The 16,554-nt window shown below is 50.3% G+C and overlaps 1 protein-coding gene across 4 annotated transcripts in view; it reads left to right on the forward strand.

Moving 5' to 3' along the window:
- Positions 1 to 16,554, forward strand: part of PPP2R5D (protein phosphatase 2 regulatory subunit B'delta) — a 23,590-nt gene continuing 7,036 nt past the window's right edge. The window contains exons 1-2 of one of the 4 annotated variants that reach the window (XM_084752998.1): positions 1 to 184; positions 4,793 to 4,873. In XM_084752998.1, coding sequence (XP_084609124.1) covers positions 158 to 184; positions 4,793 to 4,873 — 108 coding nt within the window. In that variant the 5' untranslated portion in view covers positions 1 to 157. The remainder of the gene's footprint in view (positions 185 to 4,792; positions 4,874 to 16,554) is intronic. The other 3 variants (XM_084752999.1, XM_084752996.1, XM_084752997.1) reach the window with 3 other exon arrangements.

The following is a 16,554-nucleotide window of genomic DNA, read 5'->3' on the forward strand; positions in this document are numbered from 1 at the left end:
TTGTAAGAGTTCGGGCCAATCGGAGGCACAGCCACGGCTCGGCCCGGGCGCAGCGCGCAGGCGGTGGCGAAGAGACGCCGAGCGGGCCGAGTGCGGCCGAGCAGAGCCGGAGCCGGAGCGGGGCCGCAGGAACCGGGCCGGGTGTGGACCGGCCGCGATGCCCTATAAACTGAAGAAGGATAAGGTGAGCGTGGCCTCTCCCCGGGCGCCTCCGCCGCGGGGCCTGCGCGGAGCTCTGGGAGGGGCCCAAGGCAGGCCCGGGACAGCCTCCGACTGACCCTGTGGTCCGGCCCCCCGCAGCACTCCCGCGGCCAGCTCCTGGGCCGCGCGGCTGGCAGCACCCCCAGCCCGTGCAGCAGCTGGAGCAGCTCTCCCTCTTTGCCCGGACAGATTCCCCCCACCTATCCCTCTTCCCTTCCTCTTCCCTCCTACCCCCGGCCCCCTCCAGATCTGCTCCACTCCCAGCTCACTCTCTTGCCTTTTCTCCCCGCCTTCCTCTGTCCCTGATCCCCCACGGGTTTGGGACAGTCTTCATCTAAGCCTGCATCTCCCTCCAGTACTCCCCCCACCCCCGCCCTGCACAGCTCCTTCCCTCCTCTCCTCAGCAGCCTAAAGGCGGCCCATCCACAGTTCTGTAGAGTCCCTTCTCCGTCCACGACAAGCCCCTGACCTAGAACCGCTGTGCCTTTCCTCTCCTCCGCCAAATCTGGCCTAGGCCCCTCCCTCGAGTCTTCCTTTACACACAAACTTGTAAGCCTGGACTGAGCCCTTCCTTCTGTTGATGGAACCCCAGAACGTCGTGCTGGAAGGGAGCTTTGAGCACATGCAATATGGTACCTTGGTGGTACAGATGAGGAGACTGAGGCTGCGTCAGGGGAAGGCACTTGTCCAAGGTCACACATCCTGCTGGAGGCCCGGCTGCAATCTCAGGTCTCCCAACTTGGAGGGCTCTTCTGTGTAAGTGCCTAACTGGCATCTGCTGGTTTCCATGCTCACCCTAGACAGGACACCGTTTCTAATCTGAACAGGCTCCTCCCCTTATTCCTTAGGATAACCTTTGCATTTCCCTTTTTTTTTTTTTTTGCACCAGTGCTAAATTTCTCCCTCTCTTGAGCTATATTAAAGCAGAGATCTGTCCTGTTCAGTTTGGTTTAGTTTTTGCTTTTTTGTTTTTTGTTTCTCTCTCTCTTAATTTTTTTTCTTACCCTGCAGTCCTGCTATGCCTGGACATGCACACTTAGTTATAGTGTCCTTACACAGACCGTTTCCTTATTACTTGCAATGATAGAGATCAAACCCAGGTTTTTGCACATGCTGAGTAGTGCAGTACCACTGAGCCACACTCCCGGGCCCACAGGCCACTTCCTGATGTTGCCTTCTTTCCCCATCTTCTTTCCTCCATACCATCCTCATCTGTTCCTCATCCCTGCTTTTTCCTACCCTTTGTTTCCTGCCGTTGCTGAGATCTGATTCAGGTGTGGTTCCTCTGAGGCACAGACTTATCTGGGGCTGCTGGGATACCAGTTCCAGCCTGCCCCGACTTTTCTTCTCTGGCCTGGGATTGTGGTCCACCCTCCTGAAGACCCCAGAGGTGGACTGCGTTCATTTTCCCCCTGACTGAGTTGCTTTGCTACCATCTCTGACCTTATCAATCAAACTCTTTATCCTGGGGTTGTTGTGTGTTTGCCATGTGGCTCTGATTACAGGCTGTCACCGTAACTTTTCAGAGTCTGGGCTTGTGATGGTCTCGTAGGTGGTGAGCTGGGCAGAGTGTACTCACGACCCAGGTCCTATCCGTGGGGGGTGGGCTTGCCAGTGTGGTTCGGTCATTCGGCTGTGGAGACTGCACACTCAAGACAGCTAAGCTGGGACCTGAGGGGTGTGGAGTTCAGAGGAAGTGAGATCTCTGACCATCCATGGACCTGGTCCTGTCCCATCCGTAGAGGCCCTTTGCCTACCAGATGCTTGAGAATTAGGGGAGACATTCTTAGGCCTCCGTAGGCCATGAGCGACTTGGTGGATCGGGGTGCGTGGAAGCACTCATGAAGCCCTTTTGTGAGCTTTAATCGCCTGCACTGGAATCCTGGCTACGTTTGGCCTCCTTCAGGTTCTGAGGGGGAGAGAGATGACAGTGTGACTGAGGTGTACCAGGATGGAGGCACAAAGACAGGTGGGTGGAGGCTCCTCATTGCTCATCCGTCACCTGTCCCCTTTCTCCTTTATCTCTGCTGGTCCCAATCCCCTGCAGAGTCTTCCCTGAGCCTTCACTTGGGCCCACTTAGAGACTGTGTGTGGTCAGCCTTGGGTGGGAATGAATTGTGCTCAAGTCTCGGCTTCCTCCTGAAGGTTTGGTATCTCCCTTACACACAGTGGGTGCTTAGTAGGTTGGTGCTGAGTCCGTCTTTGGGAGGATCATCACCCTTCTCTTCTGAGACTGGACCTGGGTCTTTCATTTTCCTGCACGAAGTAGCCCTGCTCCATCCCACTTTCTTGTTCATAGTCATCGTACTGTCAACAGTAGGATTTTGTGTGCCTGCACTAAGGGTCTTGTCATTGTTTTTGTTTAGTAGGTGAGGAAAATGAGTCTCAGAGAGACTGGTTACCCTTTCACCCTCACATAACTAATAAGAGTCCAGCTCAAAATCCAGTTCTGGCTCTAAACCCCAGTGCCTCTCATCGTGTGACAGCTGGGCTGGGCCACAGTGTGTGTGTGGTGTGTGTGTGTGTGTGTGTGTGTGTGTGTGTGTGTGTGTATGGTGTGTGTGTGTATGTGAGTGCGCGGGCATGCTTCACCTGTTCTTCAGAAGACAGGGAGCAAGGCTCGTGGGCCCTGTTCCCCTACACCCACTCACACCCACACACAAGGCAGCTGAGTCTCAGGCACACTCCCTGTCGTGCTGAGTGCCATGAGGTGGGTGGAGGGGTACAAGAAAACTGAGCAGCCTATGATCACATCTAGCGACCAGACTTGAATGAAGAAGGGTCAGCTTTGTGGGAGGGCCCAAGTCTGGTGTACGCTGTCAGTCACTTTGCTGTTGTGTCCTGGCTGGCTTTTTTGCACTCCCCCCCCCCCACCTCTCCACCACTTGCTGTGAGCCAGCCTGGTCAGTACTCAGTGGGAGAGTGCTCAGCCCCTTGTACAGAGCTTTAAGCTGCTCCCCATCCAGGAATGGGGAATGGTTTCCCCTCTCCACCCTCAGAAAGCCTCCCCCCCCACCCCCGCCCTCGTTCCAGCCCACACAGAACTCTCTTCTCCCTGAGATCCGTTTGCCCCCATAGTCACAATCATTTGATTTAACACTTGTCACTGAAGGGGCTTGGCTGCTGGTGAATTGCAGACTCTCAGAGCTGGAAGTGATTTCCAAGGTCCTCCGATCCAGCTCGCATCTAAGGCATGAGTCCTTTTGCAGCGCGCCTTAGAGGAGGTCACCAGCCTTTGCTCAAACTCTGAGGACCAGGAGTTTTCGGCTTCACTGGGCAGCCTGTGTCCGTGCAACTACACCGTGAGAAAACCCACCCTTGTTACAGGCCTCAGCCTGTCCTCTTGTGACACCAGCCCATTTCTCTGGGTCCATGGAGATGAGCTGTGTCTTTAGTGCACATGGCAGCCCTTCCTCTGCTGGTTAAGCTTCATCTTGCTCCCCTCCCCTCCTCCTTCTACCCCCTTCTATTGTTAATAGCCCAGTTCCTGCAGCTGTTGCATTTCAGGCTGAGCTTTTGAATACATGGCTAGAATGGGCCGCATTTCCCTTTAAGAAAAGCTAGGGTCTCTTACTGCCCCTTCCACCGGCTCATGCTCATGGCTAAACCAGACCCTCTAGCCTGGCTCCATCAGGGCCAAGCACTCCCCATAGGTCTGTTAACCCGGTGGAAGGTCCCAAGACCTGTAGCTGATGCCACAGCATTGATTTGTGATGAGCCTGCAGTCTGAGCTGCATCCCCAAGTCTCTTTCACATTCTCCCCATCCTGTCCCTGTGTGGTTGCTTTTGTTTTGGCCCAGAGCATGGGAAGAGATGTGGACCAGCCAGGGCTCTGAGCCAGTTGCCAGGTTCCCAAGGGAACCTTTAGATTGGTGCTCACAGTTAGTTAACAATTCAGGGCTTCACCTCCGTCTCTATCCCAGTGCTTGTTGCTGGAGGCACTCAACATTTTGGGTGGGACACCTCCGATACCATTAGCATTCTCTTAAATGCCAATAGCACCCTCTTGTTTGGGTGCTGCATATGACAACTACACAAATGCCTGAGGCTTTCTGGGTGACCCTGGGGGGTGAGAGGTGATTTTTTTTGCTCTGCTCTGGTGTGGAAGCCTTTGGCACCTCTGACCAAGTTGCCCAGAAGCCAGTCTGACCAGCTTGTCCCCTGACACTGTTCCTTCAAGCCATCTCACCTTAGTTCTCTCCTGACTGAGGGCGTCCCTAAGCTGTTCACTAGCCTGGTGAGGAGACACATGAAAGGATATTGTCATGTTTAGGGTTTCTCTGTGTAGCCCTTGCTGTGCAGGAACTCGCTCTTCAGAGCAGGCTGGCCTGGAATTGTCTGCTTCTGCCTCTGAAAGGCGTGTGCCACCATGTCCAGCTGATACATAGGTTTTCATTGATTGAGTTGGACAGTGCATAGTTAAAATAAAGACCTAGGAGGGGATTGGAGATGCAGCTCAGAGGTAGAGTGCTTGCCTGGCATTGGCAAGGCCCTTGGTTTGAGCTCCAGTTTAAAAAAAAAAATTAAGAGATTCAGGTAAGACCTATCCTTTCTCTTAGCCTCTACTAACCCTAACTCCATCTTCTCCCAGCAGGAACCCCCTAAGCTTGCCAAAGGCACAGCCAAGCCCAGCAGCTCAAGCAAGGATGGCGGAGGGGAGAGCACAGATGAGGTAAAGGATATCACATGGCCCTGATTTCAGTATTAGCTGCAGCTCCTTGATGGCTGTGGGGAAGGGTCTGTGGGGGACAGTCACATAGCAGAAGGGAGGGATGTTCCTACTGCCTAGAAGGGACAGCAAATCTCAACTGCTCTTGGGCAGGATCTAGCTGGTGTAGAGCAAATAAGTACTCTAATTCTTCCAAATTTCTTAGATTCCCTGGAAGTTGTTTTCTGCCCGCCACTTTTCAGTGTTGGTGACTCCTTTCTCAGTGGCTAGGGTACGGCCAGCATTGCAGCTCAGGCTTAGTATGCTTAAAGCCTTGGGTTTAATTTTCAGTGTGCATGTATGGACACACACAGATCACATACATGAATCACATGCATGCACACACACACACACACACACACACACACACGCATACACACACATGCACACACACACACACACACACACACGCATACACACACATGCACATACACACACACACGCACACGCACACGCATACAGAGAGAGAGAGAGAGAGAAGAGGCGGGGTGGGGTGGGGAGGGAATGTCTTTTTCTTAGGATAAGAAACAACAAACCGGAAAGATGGTGTAGTCTGTTTCTGCAAGCCTATGAACTCATCATTTGGGAAGCTGAGTATCACAAATTTGAGCCAGCTTGTGTTATATAACAAGACCCTGACTCAAATCTGTGTGTGTGTGTGTGTGTGTGTGTGTGTGTGTAGGGGGATGCTGGGACTTTTGGTGCCATGGCAAAAAGGGGAAAACTCTGTAGGTGCCTCATGGGATGACAAGTCACTTTGGTATTGGTCTGGGTGGGGCAGGGGCTTGGGTGGGGCTGGTGTCCCTGAGTTGGGCAGGGCTGAGTCCACTGCTTTTGGTCTCCCTGTGACCAAAGGACAGTTGTGAACAGAGGTCAGCACGGCTCAGCAATCTAGAGCTATAAAGCAATAAACAGGCAAACGAGACAGCCAGAGAGTAGAGGGGCTGATGTTCCGGGATGTCCTCCAGCGTCTGGGGCATCGTCAGTGGGATGTTCTGTTCGCTGGACAGCCTTGTGAGTGTGTGGGGCCCTGTCAGGCTCTTGCTGTCAGGCTCTCTGCTCCCTCCTTCCCGCTCTAAACTGTTCAGGAAGTAGAAATCTTAGTTTCTGGCTGGTCTTGTGTCTTCTCTGAGAAATGAGACTGACTGACAAGTGTTTGGAGTTAACTGTGGATTTAGATTTCCCAGGCTACTTGTTGCTCCTGTCCCCTTTGAGGGGGTCAACTAACATTTACATTAGTGGCCATTGTTTTAGGACTTGCAAAGCAACCAGAAGAAATAGGCTAGGTTTCCTGCCCGATTTGTGGGCTCCAGCAGTTAAAATCAACAATGTAAAGATTACTACGGCTGTGGGGAAGGGGCTGCTCCCATAGTGCTCTCCACAGTCTCTGGACTGGTCCTTATCACTGCATGTTGTAACCGCTTGCTCCTGTCACGGTCTTCCTACCTGACGTGATCTGAGGGGTGAAGCTGCACGGTGCTGTATGGCTTTTGCCTCATACCTATGCACTCACTGTGCACCACAGCAAATGTGGCTGGAACACACCCTTGGGGCTCAGTGTCCATTTCAGAGGTTAGGATGGGACCTACTGGGAAAACAGTTGAGAGTTAGTGACCAATATTAAAAACAACAAGCAGGGTGGAGCACGCCTTTAATCCTAGCACTTGGGAGGCAGAGGCAGGTGGCGTTCGAGGCCAGCCTGGTCTACAAAGCGCATCTAGGATAGCTGAGGCTACACAGAGAAACCCTGTCTCGAAAAAACAAAAAAACAAAAAACAAAAAACCAACAACAACAACAACAACAAAAAAATGAAAACCAAAAGTAACAACAAAAAGCAAAAAGCATCGAGAGAGACTCAGAGAGGAAGAAACTCAACAGGCCTTGCTCCCTCTGCCTAACACTCTGCAGTTACCAGGCACGCTGTTATTATCTGCTTAGGGCAGCCTGCCATCACCACTTTCTGTCATCCCCAGTGGTCAGGGCGCCTATGAGTTGCAGTTCTGTCCCCTAGTCCCTTGGTTGCACTTCACAACTGTAGTTAAATAGTTCCTGGTGAAGTCCTGCTTACCAGTGATGGAGCTGCCGGAGGACCACACTTGCCTGGCACAGTGTGGGCACCACACATGAGTGTGGTGAGTGAAGGGCTGGATGAGAGGTCTCAGTCAGTGGGACCGTGAAGGCTTGGCGAGGCTGAGGGGGTGCTGAGCCTGACGGCTGGGCTTTCTGCAGGGCGCTCACATAAATGGTCTTTGTCTCGTCCCTCTAGAAAAGGAGGGTGGCAGGTTCCCCCTGGGTTCTGTTTTTATGGGAAGCCTCCCAGGGCTTGTCCATATGAGGCGGCTGCAGGGATTTTACTTCATGCTTTTCCAGAAGGTACTCATGGAGGGGTGATGGGAGGTGCTGAGGACACTGGGGGCTGGATTATGAGGCCATAGTGTTGTTCTTGTTACTAATTTATTTTTTCTGTATATGGATGTTTTGCCTACATGTGTGTCTGTGTCCTGTGGGCGTGCCTGGCATCTGTGGAGGTCAGAAGAGAAGGACCCAGATCCCCCAACATGTTACAGGTGGTTATGAGCAGCCACCTGGGTGCTGGGCATCAAACCTGGGTCTACTGGAACAGCAGCCAGTGCTCCTAACTGCCAGGCTGTCTCTCCAGCCCCGAGGCCAAGGTTTTAAAACATGTTCACCAAAGCTCTCCCCTGCCCCTTTTTTTCTAGTGTAGACCTTCGAGCTCCTCTGGCCAAACTCACTATGTCAAGCATTTGCCAGAAGCTTTTTTTCAATTAATCCTAACAATTTACTTTGACCAGTTACTTTGTATTACTTTTCCAAGGTAGCCAAAGTAAACTATCATATACCAGGTGGTCCAAGACAGCAGAAATTAATTATATTACAGTTATGGAGGCTAGAAGTCTGAAGTTAGGGTAGCATAGGAGGCAAGGCCTGAGATGTTTTTAAAGTATTATTATTTTTTAAAGGTTTATTTTTTGTAATTATGCATACAGTGCTCTGCCTGCAGGTACACCTGCAAGCCAGAAGAGAGCATCAGATCACATTATAGATGGTTGTGATCCACCATGTAGTTGCTGGGAATTGAGCTCAGGACCTCTGGAGGAGCAGTCAGTGCCCTTAACCTCTGAGCCATCTCTCCAGCCCCTTAAATTATTATTTTATTTTAAATCGAGTGTGTGTGTGTTTGTGCACATCTGTGTGCAGGTACCTGCAGAGGCCAGAGGTGTTGTATCCCCAGTAGTAGCCCCTAAGGCTGGAGTTACAAGCTGCTGTGAGGTGCTTGACATGGTTTCTGGGAACTGAACTCTGCAAGAGCTTCTGAGACACCTTCCCATTTGGCAAGCCGTGTGGCTGTGCTCACTTTAATCTGGCACTTGGGAAGCAGAGGCAGGCACATGTCACTGAGTTCAAGGCCACCTTGGTCTTTATTTTTATTTTTATTTTTATTTTTTCTTGGTCTTTATTTTTAAGACCACATCTCCATTTTCTTTTTTTGGACTCACTACATTTATTTATTTCTTTACTGTGAGTGAGTGTGTGTGTGTGTGTGTGTGTGTGTGTGTGTGTGTGTGTGTGACTGGTGGAGGTCAGGGGACAACTTGTGGAAGTGGGTTCTCTCCGTCCACCATGAAGGACTCAGAGATTGAACTCAGGTCGTTAGGCTCGGTGGCAAATGCCCTTTACAAACAATGAACCATATCATTGGCCTCTTTTATTTAAATGTTGTAAATTTAATTTTTGTGTATGTATGAGTGTATGGCGTGTGCATGTATGTATATGTGTTTTCACATGTGGAAGTGCATGAGTGTGTATGCACATGCATGTAGAAGCCTGAGGCTGGCATCAAATGTCCTCGTCAGTTGCTATCTTATTTTTGATGGCTTCTTCAACCTCTGGATACCTTATATACTGAGACCTGTTCTTTCTGAACCTGGAGCTGGCCATTTTGAAATCAGGCCGACCAGGCAGTTGGCTCTAGGGCAATGGTTCTCAACCTGTGGGTTGCTGACCCTTTCAAGGGGTCATGTCATTTGTATTTATATTACCACTCATAACAGTAGCAAAATTAGTTATGAAGTAGCAATGAAATAATTTTGTTGCTGGGGTCACTGCAACATGAGGAGCCCTGTTAAAGGGTCGCAGCACCAGGAGGAACCACTGTTCTAGGGGTTTTGTCTTTGCTTCTGGTTCCTGGTTACAGGTGTGCTGCCATGCCCACCTGGCTTAGGTGGGCCCTGGGCATCGCCCTGTCCTGTCCTAAGGTTTGAGGTTTGTTCTGTTCCTCCCCGGCAGCTCTTCATCTTCTACGTGCGTCATGTTAGCTCCTCCCTCACACAGCAGTCTCCCTGTGTATCTTTGTCTCCATCTCAGTTTCTCTCTTAAAAGGACACCGGTCACTAGGGACATCCTATGCAGTCCAGTGGAAGTTCCTTTTCTCTTGATTATATATATCTATAAAGACCCTATTCCAAGTAAAGCCCCATTCAAAGATTCAGGGTCCACACAAATTTGAGTGGGACACGGCTCAATTAGCTGTATTAGCCAGGGTTTCCACTGCTGAGATGAAACGCCATGACCAAAAGCAAGCTGGGGAGGAAGGGGTTTATTTGGCTTACACTCCAGATCATTGGAGGAAGTCAGGACAGGAACTCAAGCAGGGCAGGAACCTGGAGGCAGGGGCTGACGCAGAGGCCATGGAAGGGTGCTGCTCACTGGCTTGCTCCTCATGGCTTGCTCAGCCTGCTTGCTTATGGGACCCAGGACCACCAGCCCAGGGATGGAACCACCCACCATGGGCTGGGCCCTTCCCCACTGATCACTAACTGAGAAAATGCCTTACAGCTGGGTCTCATGCAGGCGTTTCCTCAACTGAGGCAAGCCTTCCTCTCCGATGACTCGGACTTGTGTCAAGTTGACACACAAGCAAGCATATGTTGTACTGGGCACTACCTGATACTTCGGATGCACACTTCACTGTCGTTGCGTTCCTCCAGGCCCTTGCCCACACCCGCTGTACAGGTGCACTGGGGCTCAGGGTGGATAGCATCTACTCTGTGGATAAGTGGGCTCAACGACAACTGTCCCTGAGATGTGTTTGTGTTTGTTTTTTGAGACAGGGTTTCTCTGTGTAGCCCTGACTGTCCCGGAACTCACTCTGTCGACTAAGTTGGCCTCAAACTCACAGAGATGCACCTGCCTCTGCCTCACCAGGGCTGGCATTAATTAAAGGCGTGTGCCACCACGCCCGCTTCTGTCTCTAAGATTGTAAAAGAGGATCCTAGGGTGGAAGGTGGCTTTGAGGGTCAGGTGAGACTCACTGTGCCCTGCCTCTGCCATGTGTCTTCTCTGCTCTGACTGGCAACAATAGACTCTTTAGCATCCTGCGCTCTCTGCGCAGGGATGGAGGGAGGAGGAGACAGTCCAGTCTCCCCACCTCAGCTCCAAGACCAAAGTTACCCATCCTCAAACCTTTGTGGCTTTCATGGTCTTCTCCTTTTTTCTTTCCAGTACTGGGGATTGAACTCAAGGCTGTCACTCAACAAAGCCGTGCTCTACCAGTGAGCTATACCCTCAGCCAAGTTCTCTACTTGAAGAGTAATTTGAGCTGGGCAGGTGGCCCACAACAATAATCCCGGCACTCTGTGAGTTCAAGGCCAGCATGGTCTACATTGTTAGTTCCAGACCAGCTAGGGCTACAGAGACCCTGTCCCAAACCAAGCCAAACCCACCAAAGTCTAGTGTGAGCCAGGCGTGGTGGGTTTAATTGAGGTGAGCTCATTTATGCCTGTAGTCCCAGTACCTGGAAGGCCAAGGCAGGGTGACTGCTGTGAGTTCAAGGCCAGCCTCTGTACACATCATGTTCCAGGCCAGCTTGGGCTATAGTGTGTGACACTGGTTTTTGTTGTTGTTTATTTTGTTTTGTTTTATTTTGTTTTTCGAGACAGGGTTTCTCTGTGTAACAGCCATGTCTGTCCTCAAATCCACAGAGATCTTGCTTCTGCCTTGCAAGTGCTAGGATTAAAGGTGTGCCCCACCACACCCAGCTGTGTGTGACACTGTTTAAAAACAAAATGAAATTAATGTTGGCATCTCCCAAAGTTAAAATCCAAAGTCCACAGCCTTTCTCAGTTGGCTCCATTTTGTTCTTCTAGTGTCTACCGCAGTTACTGTGTCATCGGGAGTCTAGGCTCCTGGAACAGCAAGCGCCTCTGCAACAGGCCCCCTCCGGGCAGCTCCCTGCTCTGGCCTTGCTTCATTTCCTCTGTCTGTCTGTCTGTCTGTCTGTCTCTCTGCTTCTTAACTGAGCTTTATCCTTTAAGAGCTAAATCAAAACTCACCCCTTTAGGGACGGAAGAGATGCATCAGTGGTTAGGAGCTGTGCTGATTGTGCAGAGGACCTGAGTTAGATAGAACCCTAGCACCTATGTTAGGCAGTTCACAACCGCACGCACACGCGTGCGCACACACCATAGTTATTTTTTTCACAAGATTTATTTAGTTATTAAATGTACAGCGTTCTGTCTATATGTGTGCCTGCACACCAGAAGAGGGCACCAGGTCACATTATAGATGGTTTTGAGCCACCATGTGGTTGCTGGGAATTGAACTCAGGACCTCTGGAAGAGTAGACAGTGCTCTTACCCACTGAGCCATCTCCAGCCCCATACCCCATAATTTAAAAATAAATCTTTTTTTTTTTTTTTAAGCTTCCCTTCTTCTAGGGAATTTTTAGCCCACTCCTCTGTTTCCAGAGCCTTTGTGGTCTCCGCTCTGGTATTTCCACTGTACCGCTAGCTGTTCTGTGGCTGCCCCCACCCACCAGCCTCTGAGCTCTTTGAAGGCAAGGGCCATGTCCTAGTCACCTTTTCCTCTTTAATGCTTAGCGGATGTTTAGAGAAGAAAGGAAGGATGGAAAGAATTAAACACGGCTAGATGGAGCTCTGGATGTGACAGTGGGCGAGGATGCCTCTGTGGTTCTCAGGGTTTAAACTAAAATGGTCTTCATTTATTGCCCAGTTAAATCAGGCTGCAATAGATACAGCATGAAATCTGTGCTTTTGGGTTTCTTTTTAAATTACATTTATGTATTTGTTGTGCCTTTGCATAGAGGTCACAGGACAGCTTGGCGGGAGTTGATTCCGTCTTTCCACCATTTGGGTGCTGGGGATAGAACTCAGGCTGTCAGTCAGTCCTGGGGCAAGTGCCTGTACCGCCTGAGCTGCCCTCCTACCTCTTTTCATTGTGCTTTGCACAGGATCTTGCTGTGTAGCCCAGGTTGGCTTTAACTTGCAGTGACATTTCAGGTTTGCCTCCTGAGTGGGGGAGTTATAGGTATAAACCACCGTCTGGTTCTCTCTGTGCATTTTGTAGTTAATTTTGAGATATGGTCTGGCTGTGTAGCCCAGGCTGGCTTCAAAGTCTTGATTTCTGCCTTAGCTTCCTGCATAATTAGGAGTAGAGGCATGTACCATTTGCCCAGCTTCTTTTCCTACTTATTTTATGTTTTGTTTTGTTTTCTGAGACAGGGTTTATCTGTGTAATAGCCTTGGCTGTCCTGGAACTCTCTTTGTAGACCAGGCTGGCCTCAAACTCACAGAGATCTGCCTGCCTCTGCTGGGATTAAAGGCCTGTGCCACCACGCCTGGCTCCTACTAATTTTATGTTCTTTCTGTTAGAATACTTCTTCTTCTTTTTTTTTTTTAATTTATTTGCTTGTATTGTATGTGCATTGGTGTTTTGCCTGCATGTAGTCTGTGTGAGGGTGTCAGATCTTGGAGTTACAGACAGTTTTGAGCTGTCATGTGGGTGCTAGGAATTGAACCGCCCGGGTCCTTTGGAAGAGCAGTCAGTGATCTTATCTGCTGAGCCATCTCTCCAGCTCCCTAGAATACTTCTTATAGTGGGGCCTGGGGGTGGAACTCAGTTGGCAGAATGCTTGCCTACCATATAAAAAGCCCTGGGTTCTATGCCCAGTGCCTTCTAAACTGGTGTGGTGGTACCTATGCTCCGGAGGTAAATGCAGGGGGTCTGGGTACCTGAAGGCTTCCTAGGTGGGCATAGATTTTGCAGTGGAAGGTACTTGAGTCCTTTGCAGTCTTAGAAGGATTAGACAGCACAACATCCAGTTGGAAGGCAGAATGGCTGAGTTGTCTCCGGTCAGCTCCCTTGTGGTGGCTGCATTTCTTAGCGGGCTCCTGCGTCTCCTACCCTCCCTAGGACAGTGGGGACATTAGAAGAAACTGGAGGATTTGGAATAAATGCTTGAGTGTTTGACATAGCCACACTTTTTTTTTCCATGACAGGATTTCTCTGTGTAGCCTTGGCTGTCCTGGCACTCACTCTGTAGACCAGGCTGGCCTCAAACTCACAGAGATCTGCCTGCCTCTGCCTCCCTAGTGCTGGCTTACATGCTCCCATGCTAGGCTTACACATTGCTTTCTGACAAGCATGTGAAGGAGACACTGGGAGGAGATGCCTCATTGGGCCTTGGTAGTCAGGGACTTCGCCAGATGGCTGGCTATCGCTCAGATGTGTCCTGTACTGGGGGTCTGCGGTGGTCCTTGTCCAAGGAGAGCTGGGCTTGGTGCATAAGGACCAGCACACAAGCCTGAGTGCCAGAGCTCCATCCTCGGGTACACACCCTATGCTAGTGAGCCAACAAGTGGGAGCAGAGGCAGGACGATGCTTGGAAGCCACAGGCCATCAAGCCTGGCATGCACAGCAGTGAACAGGAGACCCTGCCTCAAACAAGATGGATGCTAAGAAGCAACATCCTTGTTCTTACCATGTACACCCATATGTACTGTGACACTCATGCCCCAGCACTCACACACACGGACATGTATCTACACATATCTCTCTCTCTCACACACACACACACACACACACACACACACACACAGCAAAAACAAAACAAAACCCTGGAATGACCCAGTGAGATGAAGCAGACGGCCCACTTGTCCACTCTCCAGCCACACCAGCATACAAGCAGACCTAGTGTGGGAGGGACCCTGAGGCATCAACACTTTCTATTTGTGTAGTTATTTATTTGGGTTTTTTTTTTTTGTTCTTTTTCTTGTTTGTTTGTTTGTTTGTTTGCTTGCTTGCTTTGTTTGTTTGAGAAAGGGTTCGTTTATCCCTGGGAGTCCTGGAACTAGCTCTGTAGACCAGGCTGGCCTCAAACGCACACAGATGCTCCTGCCTCTGCCTCCTGAGTGTTGGGATTGGACATTTTGTTTTCAATCCATGTAACCTTGTGTTCTCTTGAAACCTTACTTGGACGGTGGTTGGAAAATTATGATCTATCTTTATTTTTGAGACAGAGTCTCTCTGTGTAGCTCTGGCTGTCCTGGAACTTGCTATGTAGACCACACTGGTCTCAAATGTGCAGAGATCCTGACCCTGCCTCTCAGTGCTGGAATTCAAGGTGTACAGCACCACGACTGGCTGATCTAGCTAACCTCCCTTCTTGTTGACAGAAAATTGAGGTCCTGCTTTCCCTCTCTGGGAGGAGCACCCTCTCTCTCAGTGTGGTCCCAGTGTGAGGTTTGTCAAGGTGCCAAATATCCTGTGTCTACTGTGCTGTGGCTGCTGCTATACAAAGCACACCTCTTAGCAGTGGTTGTCACCCTCCTAACACTGCGACTGACCCTTGAGTACAACTTCTCATGTGTGACCCCAGCCAGGCAATAATAATAATAGTAATAACAATAAATTATTATTGTTGGTGTTATTATTATTATTATTATTATTTTGTTTTTTCGAACAGGGTTTCTCCGTGTAGCCTTGGCTGTCCTGGACTTGCTTTGTAGACCAGGCTGGCCTCGAACTCACAGTGAGCCGCCTGCCTCTGCCTCCCGAGTGCTGGGATTAAAGGTGTGCGCCACCACACATATTTTGTTTCTACTTCATAATTGTCATTTTGTTACTGTTGTAAAAACCTGGTATGTGACCCCTATGAAAGGGTCATTTGACCCCCAAAGGGGTTGAGACCCACAGGTCGAGAACAATGCTTTAAGGACTTCCATGGCGACAAGTCAAGAAGGGCCTGTTGGGAGGAGCCTTGGTTCAACCAAACATCCACGAATGCTTGTTGGATGCCACCACTAGGGTACCCAGAGGGTTACAAACCAGGGCTCTAGCTTTCCAGAAACCACAACATGTGGGTTGTGACCCCATTGGGGTCAAACAACCCTTTCCCAGGGGTTGCTTAAGACCATCGGGAAACACCATTATTTACATTATGATTCACATCTAGCAAATTTACAGGTGTGAGGTAGCAATGGAATAACTGTATGGCTGGGGTCCGCACACGAGGAGCTGCGTTAAAGAGCCGCAGCGTCAGGAAGGCTGAGGCCTCTGCTCTAGTTGACAGGAGTGACAAACACAGACCAAGCGTGCCTGCAGCACCACCACTCTGGACACTAAGGCAAGAGGATCAATTTAAAAGCCCAGAGGGCTTGGTGCAGTGGTGCACGCCTTTAATCCAGCAGTGGGGGGGGGGGGGCAGGCGGGTCTGAGTTGAAGACCTACGTGGTCTACAGAGCAGTTCCAGAACAGCCAGGGCTACATAAAGAAACCCCATCTGTGGGGGACAGGGGCTAAAAAAAATAGACGAAGCAAGAGGTGCTACTGGAGTGAGTAGCTACAGAGACAGAGGGGCAGACAGGAGGTTGAGGTGAGCAGCCTAGGGCCACAGTGAGCCCAGTCGCTTTTTGGAAGAGGTGGGATTCCTGAAAGATCTGAGTGGGCTGGCTGCGGGAGGCATTTTTAGGGTGCAGTCCTAGGACCCAGGCATAGAGATAAAAACAATCGCAGGCGCAGTTGCTGTGCGTCAGGTGCTGCTTGCTTCGTTCTTACTGTGCCCTCTAAGATAGGCGCTGTTGGCAACCTCAGTGCACAGAGGAGGACACTGAAGCCCCGAAAGCTGTGTACTCAGCTAGTAAGTGCTAGAGCTGGGGGCTAAATGCAGACAGTGTGTGTGTGTGTGTGTGTGTGTGTGTGTCTGTGTGTTGAAAATACATGTTCAGGCAGCCAGGCGTGGTGGCACACGCCTTTAATCCCAGCACTCGGGAGGCAGAGGCAGGGGGATCTCTGTGAGTTCGAGGCCAGCCTGGTCTACAAAGTGAGTCCAGGACAGCCAAGGCTACACAGAGAAACCCTGTCTCGAAAAACCAAAAAAAAGAAAATACATGTTCAGGTTTTCCAGCAGGCCAGAAGGAGGGCTTCGGTTCTCCTGGATCAGGCATTTGTGAGCTAACTGATGTGGGTGCTAAGATCTGAACTCCAATGCTCTGTATTAGAGGTTAGGAGCAGTAAGTTCTCTGGGGCACAGGAGAGAGGGCTCAGTGGTTAAAAGCACTGGTTCCTCTTCCAGAGGACCCCAGTTCAATTCCCAGAACGCACATGGCAGTTTACACCTATCTGCAACTCCTATTCCAGGGGATCCGACACCCTCACACAGACATACATACAGCACAAATGCACAGTTAAAAAAAAAAGCAATAAGTACTCTTAACCACTGAGCCATCTCTCCGTATAGTTTGGTTGGTTTCTTCTTGTTTTAAAACAGAATCTCACTATTAGCCCGGTTGACTTGGAACTCATGGCCATCCTTCTGCCTCTCTGC

Source organism: Acomys minous (assembly GCF_964271855.1).
Source record: "Acomys minous genome assembly, chromosome: 13".
In the NCBI taxonomy this organism is placed as follows: Eukaryota; Metazoa; Chordata; class Mammalia; order Rodentia; family Muridae; genus Acomys; species Acomys minous.